The sequence below is a fragment of the Zingiber officinale genome, chromosome 8A (assembly GCF_018446385.1).
Source record: "Zingiber officinale cultivar Zhangliang chromosome 8A, Zo_v1.1, whole genome shotgun sequence".
NCBI classification, from domain to species: domain Eukaryota; kingdom Viridiplantae; phylum Streptophyta; class Magnoliopsida; order Zingiberales; family Zingiberaceae; genus Zingiber; species Zingiber officinale.
Genome location: NC_056000.1, coordinates 64,358,511 through 64,379,589, shown reverse-complemented (window position 1 = coordinate 64,379,589; position 21,079 = coordinate 64,358,511). Strand labels below are relative to the sequence as shown.

The 21,079-nt window shown below is 38.4% G+C and overlaps 2 protein-coding genes across 4 annotated transcripts; one reads left to right on the top strand and one right to left on the bottom strand.

The window, feature by feature from the left end:
- The first annotated feature begins 763 nt into the window (after positions 1 to 763).
- Positions 764 to 4,507, top strand: LOC122009313 (dnaJ homolog subfamily B member 1-like). 2 transcript variants are annotated; one of them, XM_042565425.1, is made up of 4 exons: positions 764 to 994; positions 1,105 to 1,404; positions 2,834 to 3,249; positions 3,969 to 4,507. In XM_042565425.1, the coding sequence occupies exons 2-4, from the start codon at positions 1,240 to 1,242 to the stop codon at positions 4,402 to 4,404; spliced, it is 1,017 nt and encodes a 338-aa protein (XP_042421359.1). In that variant the 5' UTR covers positions 764 to 994; positions 1,105 to 1,239; the 3' UTR covers positions 4,405 to 4,507. The 2 variants fall into 2 exon arrangements, with proteins under 2 accessions (XP_042421359.1, XP_042421358.1); XM_042565424.1 differs by having other exon boundaries at positions 764 to 1,001.
- Positions 4,508 to 4,653: 146 nt separating this feature from the next.
- LOC122009312 (extra-large guanine nucleotide-binding protein 3-like) lies at positions 4,654 to 12,443 on the bottom strand. Of its 2 annotated transcripts, none has more exons than XM_042565422.1 (11): positions 12,181 to 12,443; positions 11,842 to 12,092; positions 10,736 to 11,742; positions 10,512 to 10,649; positions 10,118 to 10,222; positions 9,821 to 10,000; positions 8,629 to 8,806; positions 7,249 to 7,499; positions 6,461 to 6,633; positions 5,622 to 5,819; positions 4,654 to 5,399 (listed from the first exon to the last, which is right to left on the bottom strand). In XM_042565422.1, the coding sequence occupies exons 3-11, from the start codon at positions 11,669 to 11,671 to the stop codon at positions 5,012 to 5,014; spliced, it is 2,547 nt and encodes an 848-aa protein (XP_042421356.1). In that variant the 5' UTR covers positions 11,672 to 11,742; positions 11,842 to 12,092; positions 12,181 to 12,443; the 3' UTR covers positions 4,654 to 5,011. The 2 variants fall into 2 exon arrangements, with proteins under 2 accessions (XP_042421356.1, XP_042421357.1); XM_042565423.1 differs by having other exon boundaries at positions 10,736 to 11,799; positions 11,911 to 12,092.
- Between the last annotated feature and the right edge of the window lie 8,636 nt (positions 12,444 to 21,079).

The window sequence follows — 21,079 nt, the reverse complement described above, 5'->3', positions numbered from 1 at the left end:
CCGCATACAAAATTATCTGCGATCATCATAATGACCGCCAGAAGTAGGGATGGCAATGGGGCGGGGCGGGGCGGGGCGGGGGCGGATTTGTCATTCCCATCCCCGTCCCGTTTTCATTTTTTCGGATTCGAGGATTCCCCATCCCCGCCCCATCTCCATGATCTATCGGCAGCAACAATGTCAACCTGGAGATAATTTTTGTATGTCTCAAAGAAAAGGTAAGGCTCAAACAGTGCATTCCAGCTAGTCTTATTCAGTTCGATTTTCTTGCAAGGATGATAAACAGGGAAATACAGAAGACATGGTTCCGAATAATAGCTCAGGTAAATCATGAAGTACATACAGACCTCACAGATCTTGTTGCCTATTTGAAGCCAATAGATTAATATTAACACTATTATTAATATTTTTTAAAAAAATCATATTATTATTTATTAATATTAATAATAATAATATTCGGGGCGGGTTCGGGGATGGGGATAGTATTCCCATACCCGCCTTAAACTCGCCTCATCCCCGAAAAATCAGGGATTCCTATCCCCATTTCAGATTTTCCCCATGAGACCCTAAATCCACAGGGAAAATTGTCATCCCTAGCCAGAACTGGAAAATTCCATCCTATTTGTACAGATAATGCTCGCATTGGGATGATGGACCCACTGATCAAGTGTGGGTCCCCTCATCTTAATGTGGATCTTAATGTGAGAGGTGGGTATTATCTGGAGGATCAATAAACCGTCGGAACTATCCACGATCAGGTGAATCATGCATCATCACAGGATCGGACAGTTAGAAGAAATCTCCGAAGGAGAGGCAATTAATTCACCCATTCTGATAATCTGATTCGCTTCGTTTCGTAGGACCCAAAACTCGCGACGGGTTATTTCGTTTCCTTCGCCGACTTCCCCGGAGGCGTCGCCTGCTGCCTGCAGAATCAATGCCCCTTCCCTCGCGGAATCGATTTCCGGAACGTTTCTTCATGTGGATCGTGGTGGTCGGAAGTTCGTTTCCCTTATGTGAATTTGTTTTCTCTGTTGGATATTTTGTTTGAAACTTTAGGGATCGGTTTCGTTGATGCGCTTTTTGTGTCGTTGCATGAACTAGTTTGTTCTGGCGATGAAAAGATTGATCTTTGAATGGTCGGAAGACGAAATCCTAGCGGTGGTTTGGTCGTAGCGGTTTGGTTGGATTGATGGTTGCATGGGCTCTTGGTAAGCTTTATTTGGAGTTTGTGTCGGCATGGGAGTCGATTACTACAACGTACTGGAGGTTGGTAGGAGCGCCAGCGATGAGGAACTCAAGAAATCTTACCGGAAGCTGGCGATTCGGTGGCACCCGGACAAGAACCCTAATGATAAGGCGGCCGCCGAGGCCAAGTTCAAAGAGATTGCTGAAGCCTATGATGTAAGATTCATCTTTTACTACACTCGTTCTTCTTTTTGCCATTGTGACGTTTCTTTTTTGTTCTCATTTGAATTCGTGGGGGTTTATTCTAGTGTTTATGTTTTGGTTTCAATGATAATACTGTCAGTCAATTTCCACATTTCGGATTCCCAAAGGTGAGTGCGACTTGAGCGAGAAGTTATTCGGCTTTCCCTTTAGGCAAATTTGCAACTTTGCATCTGGTTGGAAGTCATCAAATTCCAAACTTGTTTGACACACATGTTTGAGAGGAAGAGCTATGCCACATCCTAAAACTATGCTAACTCCACAATCTTGTTCATAGTATTAGGGCAACTGTATCGAATGAGGCATCCAAACAGTTTAGATGGGGATTGTACCTTTATCTTCTGCCATGATGAATGTTGGATAGCCAATTCAAATCCAACTAACTTCTCCAAAGTAAAATTCTATGGACCCAATCTTCTATTACTGATGAACTTTCCCTCTTTCCCTCTTTTGTAGAACTAGCGGTGAGATATCAGTATGGTGTCATCAGAGTTTACTGTGCTAACATATTGTGGATATTGACCCCTCCTAAGATCAGATCCTCACCCTGTGATGATGGATAATTCTAAATATCTAATGAGCAAGATGCACATCACATAATTTGTACTCAAGAATGGGATTATACTTGCGATTTGTATGTTGCAGGAATTTCAGTAAAATCAATGTTTGTGGCTATTTGAATGTCAATTTTGCTACCTTTGGCAATGGATCCACAGTTGTGAACAACTTTCTAGGTTGACTGCTTTCTTTAGAACTTCTACTTGCCGATGCTCAGCTGACAAATGGTCAACACCCTTGATGCCAAACGACTTTGAGGATCTTTTGTTTGGATGGATTTGGGATATTTGGTAGGCTGTATTTCTTATTGTGGACAATCAGGTAACTTGACATTCTCAATAGCACACGATTACATACTTATATCTATTGATCCTCGTACATGACCAACCCTAATTCTTGTATATTTCATGTCAGTATATAGGAAGGCCACTGCCCTTCTTTCCCTTGAGGAAAGACAAACATATTTAAAGTGAAGAGTCAACTCAAGGGCAAGTGCAACCATAACCAAAAACTAGCTTTGCCATTGACTAATATTCTTGAAGAATTAAGACTATCATCATTAGCCTAAGACCTGTATCTTTTACAGTGCACTTGATTGCTTACGTATTCTTTGTTGATTTTGATGACAAGTTTTCTTGAGCTCATAAAACGTGAAGTAAATAGGTTAGATGTTCTTGATTTGTAATGATGTGATTAACATTTAGTGAATAAATTGCGAAATACCAAACCTTATATTGAAATTTCTAACATAGCTGCTGGCAAGTCAAAAGATACAGGCAACAGAGATTATGTTGTGAATGACCTTACTTCTTGTGACTTATTCCAGGTGCTCAGTGATTCAAAAAAACGGGCAATATATGATCAATATGGAGAAGAGGGCTTGAATGCCTCTTGTGACTCACAAAATGGAGCCTCTCATGGATCAAGTGGTTCTAGTACTTTCTGTTTCAATCCTCGAGACGCCGAGGACATTTTTTCTGATTTCTTTGGGAGCAATCCTTTCGGTTTTGAGAACTTGAATCATTCAAAATCAACAAGGTTTCAGACAGATGGTAGCGGCACTTTTGGTGGCTTTGGTGGTTCTGCAAACACCTTCAAGCCTAAGACTGAGGGAGCTGCTACTAGTACACGTTTAAGGAAAGCGCCTGCTGTAGAGCGAAAGCTAGCATGCAATCTTGAGGAACTCTATACTGGTACGAAGAGGAAGATGAAGATCTCCAGAGAAGTCAGAACTCCTAATGGGTAGAAAACTTTCCCCTTCTTTATAATTTTTTTGATAAATTGGCATTAACTGAATAGTTTAATGGAATATTACTGTCTAGATTCACACTGTAGATCAAACAATCTAATCATATGGATGGTTCATGTCTGATAGCATGCCTAATTTAAGACTGTGAAGCCATTGCAGAAGCTCTACACAACGATGCCCATGCCTCTAATGTTTGACATAATTTAATAGACACCTCGAAAATTTGTACTTATTGTGCATGAGAACTTGTTTGGTACCCAGTGATATTGCTAGCTGGTGGTTTAAGAAATCTATCCCATCACCTCACCAAATGCTCTTGTTTATTCTTGGCCCGGTGCCCCTTCTATAAAATGATGAGACCTCGGGCTTCAGGGCGAGGTTCTCAGTTTCCATCACCTCACAAAAATCATTTGGATGCAAATCTATTACTAATATTTCTACCATGTACTCTCTATCTATGGTTTTTTCCCCCTTCATTTTTCTAAGGGGATTAGATCCTATTTGACTTTCTTTTTTGCTTATCTAGTGTTTCTTTCCCTGTTATTATTTTGCATATCACCAATTTTCTGCCGCTTGTATACTTGAAAATGCTTTCAATTTGATCATAATGGTACACCGAACACAACATATACCGTAATGTAACTTTTTACAACTTAATCTTCTCCTCATTCTGTTTTCTATTCCTTTCCTTTTTCATGTTCATGCAATACAGGCAAACAGTAGCAGAACATGAAATACTGACAATCGAAGTGAAGCCAGGGTGGAGAAAAGGCACAAAAGTAACATTTCCAGAGAAAGGGAATGAAGAACTGAACCAAATTCCTGCAGACCTAGTCTTTATTATCGACGAGAAGCCACATGAAGTATACAAGAGGGAGGGCAATGATCTTGTTGTTCATCAAAAGATCTCACTGGTCGATGCACTAGCAGGGACTACAATAAACCTCATAACCCTTGATGGCCGTGATTTGGTGATCGACATGACTGATGTTATCAAACCTAACTATGAATTGGTGATTGAAAATGAAGGAATGCCCATTGCACGAGAACCTGGCAAGAAGGGGAAGCTGATTATCAAGTTCGATGTGAAGTTTCCTTCCAGCTTGACACTAGAGCAGCGTGCAGGGATTAGAAGCATCTTTGGATAATCAAGGTGCAGATTGCTCTACCTCAGCTCCCTTGCCATATTATCATTATCACTATTGTTATTTTATTTTTCACTGCTATTATGATTTAAGCACCATGATGTCTATAAAAAATTTCATTCTCATGTTGCATTTTGAATTCTTTACTGATGAGTTATGATCACCCAATGCTGTAATTTTATGAATTCATTAAAGTATCAACATGGGCATAGTTTAAGTATTGAGACTTATGCCTTGATGCTGCTTGATTGATGCGGCACAAATTAGTTAACAGATGGCTATATGATTAACAAAGACAATAGGACACCAACAATAGAGATTTTGTCACTGTACATACAAAGTCGTAATCATACAAATTTGGCCTTAAATTTTCATGGTGTAGTATCTTCCTAACTTCTCTAAATTTTATGAGGACAATTTTATGAGAATTCAAGTTCGCCATGAAACTTGATTTCCATTATACAGAAGGGCAGAGCAAGCAATCACATTCTTAATCATCAGAACTTGGATTGTAAGCCAGAGAATCTGGAGTTAGATTATACATCAGATACAAAGATACTATGCACACAAAAATTTGAGCCGAGAGAGGGAGAGAGGGAGATCGAGTCGATCATTCCTGCTGGATAATTGGTGCGCTCAACTCTGTGGTGCTATAGAAGGAATCTTCCATGCAGATAATATTCTCATCCTTCTCATCGGCCCACTTAAGCACTTCTCGCATGTACTTGAAGGCTTCATCCACTGAAGGGCGGTCTCGTGCTCGTGTTTGCCAAACAAACAGTTTCTGATCGGTGAGGGTGGAGTAGAGATCCTTAAACTGGATGGCGATGTAATAGTAAGCCTGCTGTGCTAGATTCTGGTTGCTCTGGTTGGTCCTCAACGGGGAGAACCCACTGAACCACTCGCAGGAAGACAGGGGCACGCGGTTTATCTTCTCCTCGAACAAGTCATACTTGTTGAGCACGAGGACGAATGGGGTATTGTGGAAGCACACGTGCCTGGTTAAAATAACCTCGAGTCACTTGATGATATATAACAAAGTCAAAATACAAGAGCAGTTTATGATAACTGCTATGGTATAGAAGCATTAATTTCCAATGCGAACTGGGAGAAACAACTAGTTCTTAACTCTAGATGCATATATAAGCAACAAGAGATGCATTTATAAAAGTGATTGTATAATGATTAACACCACAATTATCAAGAAAGTAAAGACAGACCTGACTGTGGCCTCAAACAACTCCTTGCTTTGCATCATTTTATTCTGCAAAGGTTTATTACTACCAGTGACAGGAGATGTTAACTGGTCATAGTCACTGAGTGCCACACAGAAGATTACTAGGCGGACATCCTCAAACATTTCAACCCATTTACAGCCGTAATTCATGCCCTTTGAGCTTACTCGAATCAATTGGTACCTGTGGGAAATGAACCACAGTAAAAAACATGAGCAAAAGAGTGAGAATGAAAGTATAATTTTCAGCACTGTAGAAGGGCCTTTAACTATCATTTATGGGGCAATGTTTAATTGAACATCCAAATTGCCACAATTTAGTTGGGGTTCAATGACACGACACAGTAGGTAGGTGTCATAATTTAGTTTACTAGGTCCTACAGTTCAGTTATAGTAGGTTCGACAATTTGACCCAGATATCCACAGATAGATGTCTAGTTTATTTATAGTAGGTGGCTAGGTGCCACAAGTCCTTATGGCCAGTAGTGCAATTCAATTATAGTATATGCCACATGGTTTCATTACTATATGTGCTACAATGTAGTATATGAAACCAAATTGTTGAGATTAGTGTTGCACAATTCATAATATGAAAGCTCCCTTCACTAGATCTTCCATTATACGAGAACCACCTTCATATAAATTCTATCCTCATTTTTCGCACCATTGTCTTTATTCTTCTGTGTTTCTACCTGTATTACGACTATTGAATAAAACTATATAAATTTCTAATCGCTAACATGGTTCAGCCAATACAACTATATCTCCTGCTACAATAGTTGATAGAAACAGCAACTAGCACAGAAGATTGAGGTGAGAAATTACTTAGGAAGTGATTGGGAGTGGGCTTCAAGATTGTCGTTGTAGAGTTCTGACATTGGACTGTGGTCATCAAGTGAGAACTCGATAAAGGCTAACCCATTCCCTTGAGTTACTCCTTCCGCATACAATATATCCTTCTCTGAAGGCTCATACTCATTGCTTGATATCTCAACAGCCTGCAAGAAAGTATGACATTGCTATCCACTTTAGCTTAAGTTTCTGTGATAAATAAAAACTCAGAAGAGATCTAACTGTATTGATAGGTTAGAACCATTAGACAGGTAAAAAAGACTGGTAGGGCCTCCATCAGATGGTATATGTTCAAATATGCCTAATAGATTGTATTATTAGATAAGTTGAACCAATTGAAATAACAAGCAGGAGTAGATTGTAGAGTGACCAAGGAAAACTCTAGTTAATGTAACTGAAAGTGATTCGAGAGTTGTGAATCTACTAATAAAGACTTCAAAACATATAACAAAGACTTCAAAACGTATAACGAAGCAATAAATCCAAGTAGTCAACTCCAAAAATAGTGGAGGTAACACAATTTGATGATGACAAGTACAAAATTCTCATTGTCGAAAGAATAAAGATTTCTCTTTTTCTCACAACTTGATGAGAGAAACAGGAGCAAGTAGCCTGGTCAAGTATTAATAGTAATCTCATGTGCATCTCAATACAGTGACAGTATAGCACTACTATATGTAGCTATTAGACTTTGCCTAAGAGAAGATCACACCATCAGAGAATGGTCGATACAAAGCGTGAACAATATCATAAACAAATACCTTATTCAAGAAGTATTTGGCAACATCTGGAAGAAAGTGGAGTTCATTTCTTCTCTTATATGTTTCTTGTATAGCAGGCTCTCTCCACATCTCTTCAACCAATGGAGCATATTCACGCGTTGCAGCAGGGAAAAAAGCATCCAAGTCCCCCATGGCTACTATGTCCAAAAGCCAATCAGAAAACTGCTTTAATCTTCCGTTGATAGAGTAAATACATTGATTTGGCCTACTAGCTTCACTTTCTTCTTGACCTGAAACCATTGCAAATGATTTGCTGAAACCATTCATGTGGGAAGTTAAATCTACCTATTCACTATCAAGATAAAGTGTTAATATCGATAGAGCTCAGAAGACATGCAAATGTAAACCAAAGTAACTACATGACTACATGTCACTGCAGAAGTTGCTTTATGTTTGAATGCTGGCCAGTGGCCACCAATTCTTAGTGATGAACATGTGCATGGACATTCGTGTATTACAATTCACTTGGTTAAAATTGAGATAAATTACCAAAGAGATAAAGATTTAACTTTGTCTAGACATTGAGATCACTATGGGGGCTATTTAAGGGGCTTGTCTAGGGCACATAGAAAAAGAGGGTAGTCTAGTGCAAGAAACTCTCCTAATGTGGGATATTGGAGAAGAGTCCGATCATATTGGGTCTATTGTACACAACCTTACCTGCATTGCAAGAGACTATTTCCACGATTCGAATCCGTGGCCATAAGGTCACACATCAACAACTTTACCATTACATTAAGGCTCCCCTTTATTTGAAAATAAAGCCTTAGATTCAAATCTGAACCAGGCTATCTTCTCAATTAGAGGCCAACCAAGATATAGTTCACATTAATATAGATTCCACAACCTTAATCAACAATCAAACTGCACTAGAAACATTAGCGACTCAAACCATGGTTATTGAACTATTACTCTGCTACTATGAAATTTGGCAAATTGTGGGTTTCGAAACATATTTGAGTACCTAGCAGTAGTATAACTGCTAACCCCAAATAGTGTACTCACAGCTTTGTGTTGTTGTTGGTTGTGGTGTTATTGTTTGTATTATGAATTAGGAATGATGCCAAAGTGAGTAGTCTTTTAGCATGTTTTGTGTAATTTTTGCACATTGAAAATTTGTTTGTTCATTCGATCCTAACGGCACTTCTTTAATTCCTTTACACACAAATGATCTCCATACAAGTATCTTATGGTGATAACTAGTAATTACCGCTGCCAGCCACTTAAGAAGATATGTCAAAATTCAAAAAAGGAGGACAAAAAGGTGGATAACCAATAAAATTTAATTAGATCAGCGCATAGCGGATAGCGAAGACATGGTTGAAAAAAGAACAGCAGAGACATAAATATGTGTGTTACCTTCATAAGAATGTCCTTCATCAGATACTCTCTGTTCCATCTTAGTCAAAGCCTCCTCCTCAAAGCGTTCTCGGCCTTCCAGTAAAATACTTAGATACTTGTACATATTGCTTTGTACCATCAATTTCATGTTTTCCAATTCTTCTTGAGAAAAGTTATTTCCATACATAAGCTTAGCCTGTCCAAATTATTGAGTCATCAAACAGAAATGGTGTGAACACGGTCTTTGTGTGTAGAAAAGAAACAAACAGTAGTGTATAGCAAATTTCCATACAATAGTTTTCCCGTTCAAAGCATTGAACCAACAATAGGCAGTTCAAACCACATGACAGTCTTTGAACAAATAATTATGAATCAAAAGATGATAAAATTATCATTTCATGCTACAAAACTTCATATGGCTTCAAACTTCAGAGATAAAGATCAGGTGGTTGAACTTTATGATAATTGTCTCTTCCTAAATGAATTACTACCCTTACTTTGATATTAAGTGTAGCATGAAGCATGCTATTAGTATAGTATACATGCAGGAAGTAGTCATCGTCTCACTATTGCAGGAAGTAGGTAACAATTGCCTATCTAAAGATTAAGACAAATCAAAGTAATGCACTTCGATAGCTAGCAACTATTATGAATACAATTTTGGATATCACGACACGGTTTGACATCCTGAAAATGATCATTATGTTATTTGGGTGAGTTCCTCACATATTTGACTCTTTTAAATTAATTCAAGGAATATAGTCACGTTATGTGTCAAAATGTCAGCGAACAAAAAGATGCTATATTGAAGTAAAGAACCCGACTAACATCACGAGTCAGGAAGACAGTGTGTTTCCTCATTTTTCTAAGCTTCACTATATATGCAAAATTAACTTTTTATAACCTCATGACAACAGATAACTTTAGGTAAAACATTTGAAGGAAATTACCATCAAAAAGCTGAATAGGCATATGAAGTAATTTTTAGGACCATACAGACTAAACTGCTACAGCATTTTGGCTAACAATGAGAACAAATGATAAATCGAAACACTATCTAGAAAAACTAGCAAACCACATAGCTTAATACTAATCATGTTTATCTGTTCCAGTTTGTATCAAGCAAACATATCTAGATAAAGATCACCAATGCAAACAATCACAATTTGTCATTATGGTTCATATAAAATAGTGGGTAAATGTATCACACCTGTTTAAAAATAGTGCCAGTTCCTGATCCCTGGGGTCCAAGGAGCAAAAATTTTTGGACTCTCTGTTCAAGATAACCAGGCAAGAGTCTGGTTAAGTGGGATGCCTCACTTTTAGGGCCACTAGGAACTGAATGTGGTACAGGTAAAGAGAATAATGAACATGCAAATCTTGTTAATGCCTGTCAAGCAAAAAGACCAGAACAATAATGAAGCAACTATTAACCAGATAATCCGTTATAGTAGATGAGGATCCAAATTTAGTTAGACGAAAAAAAATGAGTAATTAGTTCTCATACCGATTCCCAGATTTTCCCCCTGATATTATTTTGACCTTCCTCCTCATAACGACCGTCATCGTACACCCAGAAATGTGTATCACGTGGACATTGAACTTTAGCAAGCTGCAAAACGTACATTTTCAGAATGTGATTTAGAGACAGAAGGTATGACAAAGCACTGATAAGTGATAACAATGACAGTAAAAGATGGATGTGGAAAAACAAAGCACTGGTAAGTGACTGAATTAGCTATCAACTTTTTTTGTAGATCCTTAGATGAGCTTAATAGATTTAAACAAGACTACTTGTAGCTGACTCAGTAGTCAGTAGAATAACAACGGTTTGCTATAGATGATGAGCAAATAAAAATGTAGCTACTAAAAGAATCAACTTCAGTATTTGACTTGAGCACCTTAAGCACCCTTAGTTCAATTCTTGTTATTTGTCTTCCATTAATGTAAACTTCAGTATTTCCCTTGCTAGCATCAGTCTGAAGCTTGCCGGTGAAATTCAAGTTAGAACTAATAATTCTATCAGGTTTCTCTCCTTCCTGGAAAAAAACAAAAAGAATAAGCAAAGAGTTAACATGCTGAGCCAAGCAAAAAAGGACTCAGAATCACAGCCAGATGCACTTGCCTTTCCCCAGAGGCCGGATTCTTTGTCATACCAATACCTTCCAGGCTTCAACTTTTGAGGAGGCATTGTGCAGCTAAATAATTCTGCCATCTCCTCTTGCCTTAGTGGAAATCCATTCACAATGAGCTGTTCCGGGCGGAGTTGATTTGCATGGCATTCCTTCTCCGCTTTCAATATTTGCCTAACTTCCAGTGGACTAAGAAGACGAGCTAATGTCCTTGAACTCTTACCAAGTTTTGAACGATTGGACTCGTCAATAGGCTGTCCAATGCAACTAACACACTTCCGCCCTTCCGGCATAGATCCCATGGCTCTGAGCACACAGTAGCTGCAATACCTGGCATCACAAACAATACACACTTCTTTGCGCTCCCACTTTCTCTTCCCACATCTACAACACACTCTTTTTTTCTTCTCCTTGCTGGTAACACCAAGGAACTGAGGAGAACCTGATATATCTTCGAATAACTCTTTACTTTCTGATTTTTCCTTGAAAGTAACTACTGATGTCCTCCTCCCCTCGTTAACCTGTTGCCTAGGCTGCCCATTTGGCATGCTATGTGCAGAAACTGGAGAAGCCGAATGGGATGCATCAGTGAACTCTTCATTCTGCAAGACAGAATCAACAGACTCAGAGCTCCCAGAGGCCCGTAGACTTCGGGGTGGAGAGTCAGCACATCGAGCGACCAGAGAAACCGGCAACGGAATTTGATCAACTACTGGGGCAATTGTGCCGTTCCCGGACATATGAGATTCAAGAACAGGCTCAGCTGTAGGGATCACATCGACAGGCTCAACCCTCGGAAGCTCATAAGTCACAGGAGGGCCGTCATACTCGATGGCAATGGAGTAATCGAGGTTGTCTGGCGCCTCTGGGATGGGAGTCCCTGGAGGCAACATACTCCGTAGCATCTCCTGCCAGCTAGTAACATCCATAGTTTCCGATATTTCCCCAAGCTCAGCAATCGAGCAAAAAACAAAAAATTCCTTTTCTACTCACCCTAAAACTAGAACAGATCGAAACAGCAACCAAGCCGCAAAAGCTCAAAAGAGGAAGTTTGCATCTAAAGCATCGAGTACAAAGGGTAAAAGACGCATGAAAAAACCTTAATTTGCAGGACGAACAAGGATCAGGGAAGCAGAAGAAACCGGCGAAAGCCGGAACAAAGCCGCACCTTTCCTCCACCAGATGATCTACAGATGCAGAATAAATCGAAGAAACCCAGTTGAACTACAGCGAGTCCAAGGAGCCGACTTTTTTGACTTCCAGGAGGCGAACGTGTTCACTCCGATAACGAAACTTCCCGATCGAGAGTCCGAGATAGAATATTACAAGTCAAAGCCCTAGCAACGTCAACTGCTTGAAAACAAACACAAAACTGCCTAAATTAATCCGTTTTGAGGAAGATCGAAGATGGCGATGGAATCGGGAGAAGAATAGCAACCTGGTGGTGGTTGGAAACGAAAGCCGCGGAGAAGAGTGGAATCCATGATGATTGCGGAGGACCGGCGTTGCTCTGTCGGGTCTTCGATTGAGTTAGTTAATGCTCCAATTAATATGCTTTACAGCCATCCACCCACCAATTCCTCCTTTTGGAAGAAGATATGGCCTCGATCTCGAAGAATTGACAAGTAGACGCCTTCACCAAGAGATAGATGGGAATCGTAAACACTCGCAAGCACAAAACTTCTACCGCTGAAACTGATTACAAAAATGAGGGGATTTATAAGTACAATATTAATAAAATTTCAGGTATACTTTTCTCAGGAAAATTATAAAATTAATTTTGTGAATTTTAAAAATATTATAAAATTGGCGTTTTTGGTAAAGGACATTTCAAAGTTTAACATGGTTCGGAATTTATCATTACGGTGCGTTTGGTTCGGGGTTATTCTTGATAATCTTGGTTATCCATCCAAGATTATCAACAAAAACCTTGTTTGGTTTAGGTATTCGATGATTCCTGAGTAATGTTCCATGTCTGACATGTCAGCAAAAGGGTCATGCAGCTCGGAATCGGAAAACCTCAGAAAACTAAGGTTTTTCTTGATTCCGGGGTTAACGAATTTTTTTTATCAAAAATACCCTCCGATAAGAAAAAATATGAAAAAAAGAGAAAAAATGTAAAAAAAAATATTAAAAAATTTAAAAAAACATTTAAAAAAATTTTAAATTTTAAATTTTAATTTTTTAAAAAATAAATAATTAAAAATATACATTTTAAAAATAAAAAATAAAAATTTTAAAAGATTTTAAAATTTTAAAAAATTTTAAAATTTTAAAAAATTTAATTTTTTTTTTAAAATAAAAAAAATTTAAAAATAATAAAATTTAAAAATAAAATAAATAAATTAAAATTAAAATTAAAAAATGTAAAAAAATAAAAAAATATAAACATAAAAAAATATAAAAACATTAAAAAAAATAAAAAAACACATAAAAAAGTAAAAAAATATACCGGAACAAGAAAAGTAAAAAACATTAAAAATAAATAATAATAATAATATTATTATTATTATTATTATTATGTATAGTTGGTTTTGTAACTAAGGGTAATACGGTAAAATATTAAACTAGGGTATTCATTAAAACCTTCAAACAAACAAGTTTTTGTTGCATTACCTAGGTTGAACCAAACAACATTTTGTTATGTTTTATTCCCCATAACCTTGATTATGTGATTACCTGGTAATCACATAACTAAGGTTATACATGATGACTTGAACCAAATGCACCCTTAGAGTTATAAAGGAGTTAAAAGCTGTATTCAGTTTACAATTATTTGGTAAGACTACCGATAGACTTAGTTAAAATTACGATAACTTGTCTAAAATTTCCATGTAAAATTTTAACTTTATCATCAATTTCTATCTCCAATAATATTTATTTAACTCTCTAATCACATTAATTCATTTAATTCACTATCTATACATAATCTTATATATATTTGATGTTGATTGATCTATTATAGATAGTGCTCAATTGGATAGAACATAGAATAGATTTTAGTTTAAATGATGCTGAATTTAAGAGGATTATTATACCTCATTATGGACTTTTTTTACGTATATTTGACTACGTACCTAAAAAATGTGTACACATGAATGATGTTAAATTTAAGAGGAATTATATTTCATTATGGACTTCTTGTACCTATATTTTAACATGTACTTAAAAATTGTGTCTATAAGTAGTATACTAGATTTGAGTTTAAATGATGATGAATTTAAGAAAAATTATATCTTATTTTAGACTAATGATATTTCTTTTTAGACTTCTGTACCTATATTTTATAACAATCCTTCGAAATGTGTGCATAAGTAATGAATTGATGTGAATTAGGGAGTTAAAATAAATATTCTCTAACACACGGACTAATGATAAAATTAAAACTTTGCTACATGGAGATTTTAAGATAATTTATCGTTAAAATTAATGTGTGAGTTATATAAGTTGGGCAAAAATTAAAAGGACATTGTGAATTATATAAATTGTCAAAAGATATATTTTAAAAATAAAATAAAATAATCACCTATCGAATATTTTATTTTTAAAATATTTTTTTATTTCAGTGTTATTTTAATTACTAGTAATGGTTATAATAGGAAAAAAATCAACTATTTCATTTTAACCAAAATTCTTATAAATAATGGTCAAAATTATTTAAATTTTATTAAAATCATTTTAGATTAATCAAAAATATTTAAAACAATTATAATAGTTACTTAAATAGCTACTACCCAATTGTAGCGGTGAATTAGGTAGATACTGTAAGTATCTCGGATTAGTTTTGATGTAATCAACTAGGTTAAATTAGGTCTCGCGGTTTTGATGTCTTGTGTTTGAGTAGAAGCTTAAAAATACAAAAAGTAAAGCAGAAGACACGATAAGCGAGAAGGATAGCACGAGAAGGGAGCTAATAGACTTTGTGCATCTAAAGGATAAGAACCTACAGAAGAGTACACCGGTGGATGAGAAGAACGTGCGCGACATTCGAGGGACAAGAAACCGAGGAGGAAGCTTGTTTAAGGAGAAGGTCGGAGTTAGGTTTGAGTGAACTCAACTTCAGACGACCGAAGCATCACCCACATGAAGTTCAACCCTTGGAGTGTTGTGAAGGCGCCTCCAAGGGTTTTTGAGTCGTCTTAGAGGAGCTCAAAGGCGCCCTCGCACCACCTGTTGAAGGCGCCCTGGATAAAACTGGAGGCACCCTCAAGGAAGTTGAAGACGCCCTCAAACATAGAAAGTCGTTGGTTAGCCACTAGTTGACCGTTAAAGAGTGGATAAGGTTTTATCCACTTGGAGGCCCCTCCAAGCAATGTAATTGATCCCAAGATGATATAAAAAGCCCCCTGAAACTATGAATTAATCCATAACTACTATATTTAGTTCCTATTTATTTTCTGAGCTATCAAAGAGTGTAAGAGGTTTCTCTACCTTTAACGAAGGAGATTTTAGAGTTTTTTACTTGCTTGGATTAACAACCACCTAAATTGTAACCAAGTAAATTCTTTAACCTCTTTTCATGTATGTTATTGTTTGTTATAATTATTTGTGCTTAATTGATTGTGCATCCTTACTAAAGCAAAGCAAGAGATATTTTTTTAACTCTGATTTCAAGGAAATTTACCCCCTCTTTCGGCCTAATGTAAACCAATAATTGGCATCAGAGCTCAACCACCTCAGAATGACTAACAGCCAACTGAAACAACGAAACAATGGCCGGATCTAGCATTCACCCACCAAAGTTCGAAGGAGAATTCACAATGTGGAAAAAGTGAATGAAGGTATTCTTCAAAACAAACTTTGAAATTCTTTTAATAAAAAAATATAGTTTTGTAGCACCTAAAGATCAGCATAGAGCTGAAAAAGAAGAATACATGTGGACCAAAAAGGAACAAGTCGACTTCGTGGCGAACGGCAAAGCATTCTTACATCTGCTGAGTGTTCTTTCGTCTCAAGAAGTTAATCGGATTGACAGCTACAACTCAGCTAAAGAACATTGGGAGAAGTTCCTAGAGCTATATGAAGGTACCTCAGAAGCCAAGCTAACAAAACGGGACCTACTCCAAAACTAACTTAGCAATCTCCGAAATGAAAAGGAAGAAATGGTAGTGTTGAGACTTTGATGCCCGACTAGAGGGAGGTAAATAGCCGATCACCCACTTTGATCGCTTCCTATAACTTGTTAGTATGCAGCGGAAATACAAATAATACTAACAAGAGGCAAGCTAATCTACAAGATAATGAACAAGAAGAAAACATACAAACCTAACACGTTTATATAATGTGGTTCGGAGATAACTTACTCCTACTCCACGGCTTGTCCATTAGGTGGACGATCCGAATCCATCAGTGGATGACTCCCCAGAAAACCCCAGCTAACTCAAACCTCCTTCTTGGTGGAAAAACCTCACCATAACCTTGATCCAAAAACCCTTAGATCACAAGAAGAGCTTAGAGTACTTAGGATACTTCTAATAGACTTTAATCAAGTCTATTTCATCAACCCAAACTAAGCCCCAAAGTCATGGTTATATAGACAGCGGGTTGGAAAACTCCGTTAACCAGTTGACTAGTAAGTATATCAGTCAACTGCTCTCTATGGAATTCGACCTTTGCATGCCAACAGCTCGATACCAGTCGATTGATGAAAATATTAGTCAACTATTACAGTAACTGCTATAGTACTAGTTTGACTGCTACAATCCCAATTAACTGCTACTAGAGCTGTCAATTTGGGTTGGGCCCGTCAGGTTGGCCCGCTCCGTCAAACCAATTAAGAGGGTTGAGTTGGAATTTTATTAACCCAAGCCTGTCGCGGGCTGACCCGCCTAGGCCCACGATCCGCACGGGTCGGTCCACGACGGACTTGGGTTAGCCCGCGAGTTGAGAAATACATGTTCGTGGACGTGGAGAAGGATACGATACGGTTTAAGATATGAAAGTTTTTCTAGCTGACTGTCGACTTTTTTTTATCATGAGATTGAGAACATAGATAACTGAATCTTTTTCAGCTTGAAGCATTGAAATTTGCTTCAACTAGTCAACAACTATCAACTCTTGCATAGCCCATGATCCATCTATCCCACCCTTCGATGCTTTGATCTTCCTAATTGTCTCTCGCAAATCATCAATCTCTTCTTTAAGCAACGTTTTCTGTGAATTTATCTTAAGCTACAATTTTCCATTCTCCTTTTAAAGGTTGCATATCAAGCTATAGAAGCTTGTTGAAGATATGAAAGTTTTTTTTAATTCTTTTAAAAATTTGTATGGTCACGCGGGTTGGCCCACCAACCCCACAACCCGCCTTCAATTGGGTTGGATGGGAGACTTCCCAACCCGCTAAGTTGGCAGGTCGACCCACCCCACCCAGCCAAATGGTTGGCCTACCACGGGCCGACCCGCCCCGCCAAGAGTCGGCCCATTTGACAGCTCTAACTACTACACTACCGGTTGACAAGTTTTCACAGTCGTCGGGTACAAAAATATTCTGTGCCCTGACCTAGTCGACTGGTAAAACCCTAAACTTAGGATTTTACCTAAGTATAATCTCTCATGCACTCGTCCTTGCCCGCACAACCTCGACCTTTCTTTCTAACCTTCTCCATCAGCCTTATGTCCCTCAGATGTCTCCCCATCCTTCACCCCTTGCCTTCAGGAGCTTCCTTCGACCTTGTCCTTATTGTCAGGTCTTCCATTGTCAAGTCACACTTGGACTTACGTTGCCAAGACTACATACTTGGACTTACACCGCCAATACTCCACTTGAACTTTCACTTTTACCAAGATCTCACTTAGACTTTGCCTTTGCTTTTGCCAAGATCACACTTGGACTTTGCCTTTGTTGTACCTACATTATGCATACTCACAATTCATATCAAATACAATAATAATACTAATTTAAACCTTTGTTTAAACATCAAACTTAAGGTCACACAGATTTCTCCAACAATCTTTCCCTTTTTGATATTTGACAACTAGTTTAAGTTAGGAAAACAATATGATAATACATATGTAAATCAACTCATGCATAAATAATGGAACCTAAATCCCTAGGCTACCCCTTGACCTAAACTCTCCCTTAAGCTAAGATTTCCCGCAAAGATAAACTTCTTCTCTTTTGCCAATATAAGCAATCACTCTCCCTTCACCTAAGCTTCCCCCTTGAGCTAGGATTTCTTGTAAAGGTGTGTAGGTTTTCCACTTAAACCCAACACTTCTCCCCCTTTGTCATACATCAAAAAGAGATCCAATAATATCCCAATTATTGAACTCTTTAACCTTTAATGATTATAAACATCATGTATTAATTCTCCATAAGATTATATACATGTTCACCACTCTTTTGATTATTTTCTAATGCTGAAAAATATTTTTAAACTATATCAGTCGACTACCATTGACCCCAGTTGACTGCCCTCTTCAAAACGAGCTCATAGAAATATTCTGTGCTCATGAACAGTATTACCAGTGGACTGATACAGTTACAAGTCGATTAGTATACTATTTTAGCCCCAAACAGCATTTCTGACTCACTTTTAGAAATACACCAAAAATTCCACAAACCTCAAAAAAAAAATCTCAAATTTTATGGAGATGTCTATTTTACCAATGCCTACTTAGGAAAAATATATATAAAAATATATTGATCACGGTTTCCAAGATTGACACAAAAATAAAACTATCTAAATGGATCAATTGAATCTTGACCTAAAGTCCTAGTTTTGGCTTCCTCTTGATGTATTTGTCCATACTAAACCATAATGCATCCCTAACATTAGTTTATATGACATCTATACGTCCAAAATAAATTTTCATGCAATATGAATCTCTCTTCATATTTTCATGCATGATACTCAACTCAATTGTGTCAATTCCTTGGATTTGAGATTCAAGTCTATCTCCAAACCACTTTGACACATTTCATGACTCATCTTGAGTCCCAAACACGGTCCACTTGAGATCTATTTACTATATGCCTCAAAGACTCTTTGAGCTCCCCTAGAGCTCTTATCTTTAACCACCTCCTAGGTGACTTATTTACTATGGCCAGGCCACTTTAGTACATTTCGGGTGACACTTGGCCTACAAACTTGACTTTCTTAACTTTGGACACCTTGTCCTTGATTAATTTCTCTTTATCCTCAAATGGCTTTCCCTTGCCATAATCATATGTCACCCTAGCATATTTCTTTTCATGGGTTTTAGATGACACTCCCTTTCCCTTGGTCACTCCTCCCTTACCAATATCATGTGTCACTATAGCACTTGATCTCCTTTTAGTCTTGGAGGGACCCAAATTGACATTTTGGGTCTTTGACCACCCAAATACATATCAAGTCTTCAAGGTCCAATAATGAACCTATCTAGGACTTTCTCCATTTCCTCAAGCCTTTCCTTCAAGACTTAATTTTCTAATTCTAGGGTTCTAACCCTAGAATCAACATGCCCACCTTGAACATTCCTAGACTACCCTTCCTAGGCATGTGTCTCCCCTTCTTGAGATTAATGCTTAGGTTTTCAACCACCTTCCTCTCCTTAGGCAAGGTAGGTTGTGTTGCTGTGGTTTGCACTAACGATTTAACCCAGGTTTTGATGAATGTCAAATCAGGTTAAGTTAGCTTGTTGTTGTCTAAACACTCTGATCGAGTGTGCAGGAAAAGTCCAGACAGGTCGACAGGCTGATCAGATGTCTGGCACGAAGCCCAGCTAGGTCGACGGGCTGACCGGATAGCTGGCGAGAAGTCCAAGCGGGTCGATGGGCTGACCGGACGCTTGGCGAGAAGTCCAGCTAGGTCGACGGGCTGACCGGATAGCTGGCGAGAAGTCCAGACGGGTCGAAGGGCTGACCGGACGTCTGGCAGGTAAGTAAGGTAAGTCACTGGAGGGGAGTGACTGCGAGGACGCGTTCCCGGGAAGGGAACATTAGGCGTCGATCCGGCTTAGATCCATTTCGGATATCTAAGTCGAGATCGTGACTAGATTCCGGTCTCGAAAAGATGGAATCTAGGTCATACTCTGTTTTGCTAAGTCATACTTCTTATACTAAACTCATAAACTGTGCTAACACTTTATTTCGCAGGATCTATTTGTCTCGGACTAACCTTGTTTTGCAGGAAAGTTGTTCGCTGGAAAAAGGTGGTCCGGGCGCTCGGAGGGGATCCGGGCGCCCGGAGGTCCGGGTGCCCGGGAGGCACCCAGGCGCCCCGGAGGCAAAAATTATCCTGACCGCGCGTCGCCACTTGGAGCTCGCTGGTTGGACTTGCCACATCTTACCAGGGCGCCTGAAAGGGATCCAGGGCGCCCCGAGCTTTATATAAAAGATGGGGCGGAGGCAGAGATCAGTATCAACTCAGAACTCTTAGACTGCGTGCTCTACTGCTCTGCGCTCCTGCGACGCTAACGAAGATCCGACAATACGCTCTTTTCCTCGTCTTTATTTCTTGTCGGTATTTGTTTTATTTTCATTAGCATTTCTGTACTTTAAATTGTAATAATATTTGAACTGCTAGTGATTGCCCAACGAAAGTACTCAAGGAGTACGAGCCTTCGAGTAGGAGTCGTCACAGGTTCCGAACGAAGTAAAAAACATCGTGTTCATCTGTCTAAGCTGTTTTATTTCCGCTGCGCTTAACTCTTTTATACTCGTTGTTTTTCGAATCGATATTCACCCCCCCCCCCCTCTATCGACGTTTCACGATCCAACAGGTTGTTTCTTTTTTAGGTCTATTATTTGAAAATGATTTTCTAGGGTTATCTACCTTGTTAATTCTATTCTTATCTTATATCTAAATTTATAATTATACATGAGTACATAATTTTCATTAATCCTAACAAGCATGAAGGAATTTGAACTTGATTAAATTTATATTGGGGGTTACCTTTCATTTTACCTTTGGAGCTCTCCCTTGACTTGAACTCCTCTTCTTCTCTCATTTCTTCAAGTGCACCAATTTCTTGAGCTCTCCTCTCCTTGGGTACTTTGTATGGTAGTGACCCCACTCACCACATGTGAAGCATCAAATGTGGCTCTTCTCCTTTGCACCATCCCTACAACTCACGTTAGTCTTCAAAAGAACTTTACAGGGTTTAGAGTTTACCTCCTTTATCTTCTTAAGAAAAGGACACCTACTCTTGTAGTGTCCCATCTCCTCACACTCAAAGTACTTGATGTAGGCTTTAGTTCTCTTCTCGATGGGTGCGGTTGAAGGTTGAGCTTCCAAGACCTCCTCTTCCTTGGATTGCTCTTCTTTTTCTTCCTTCAATGATGTGGATGACACTTCCTCATCTTCCTTCTCCTCCTCAGATGTTGAACGCGTGTCAACATCCGATTGGTCCTT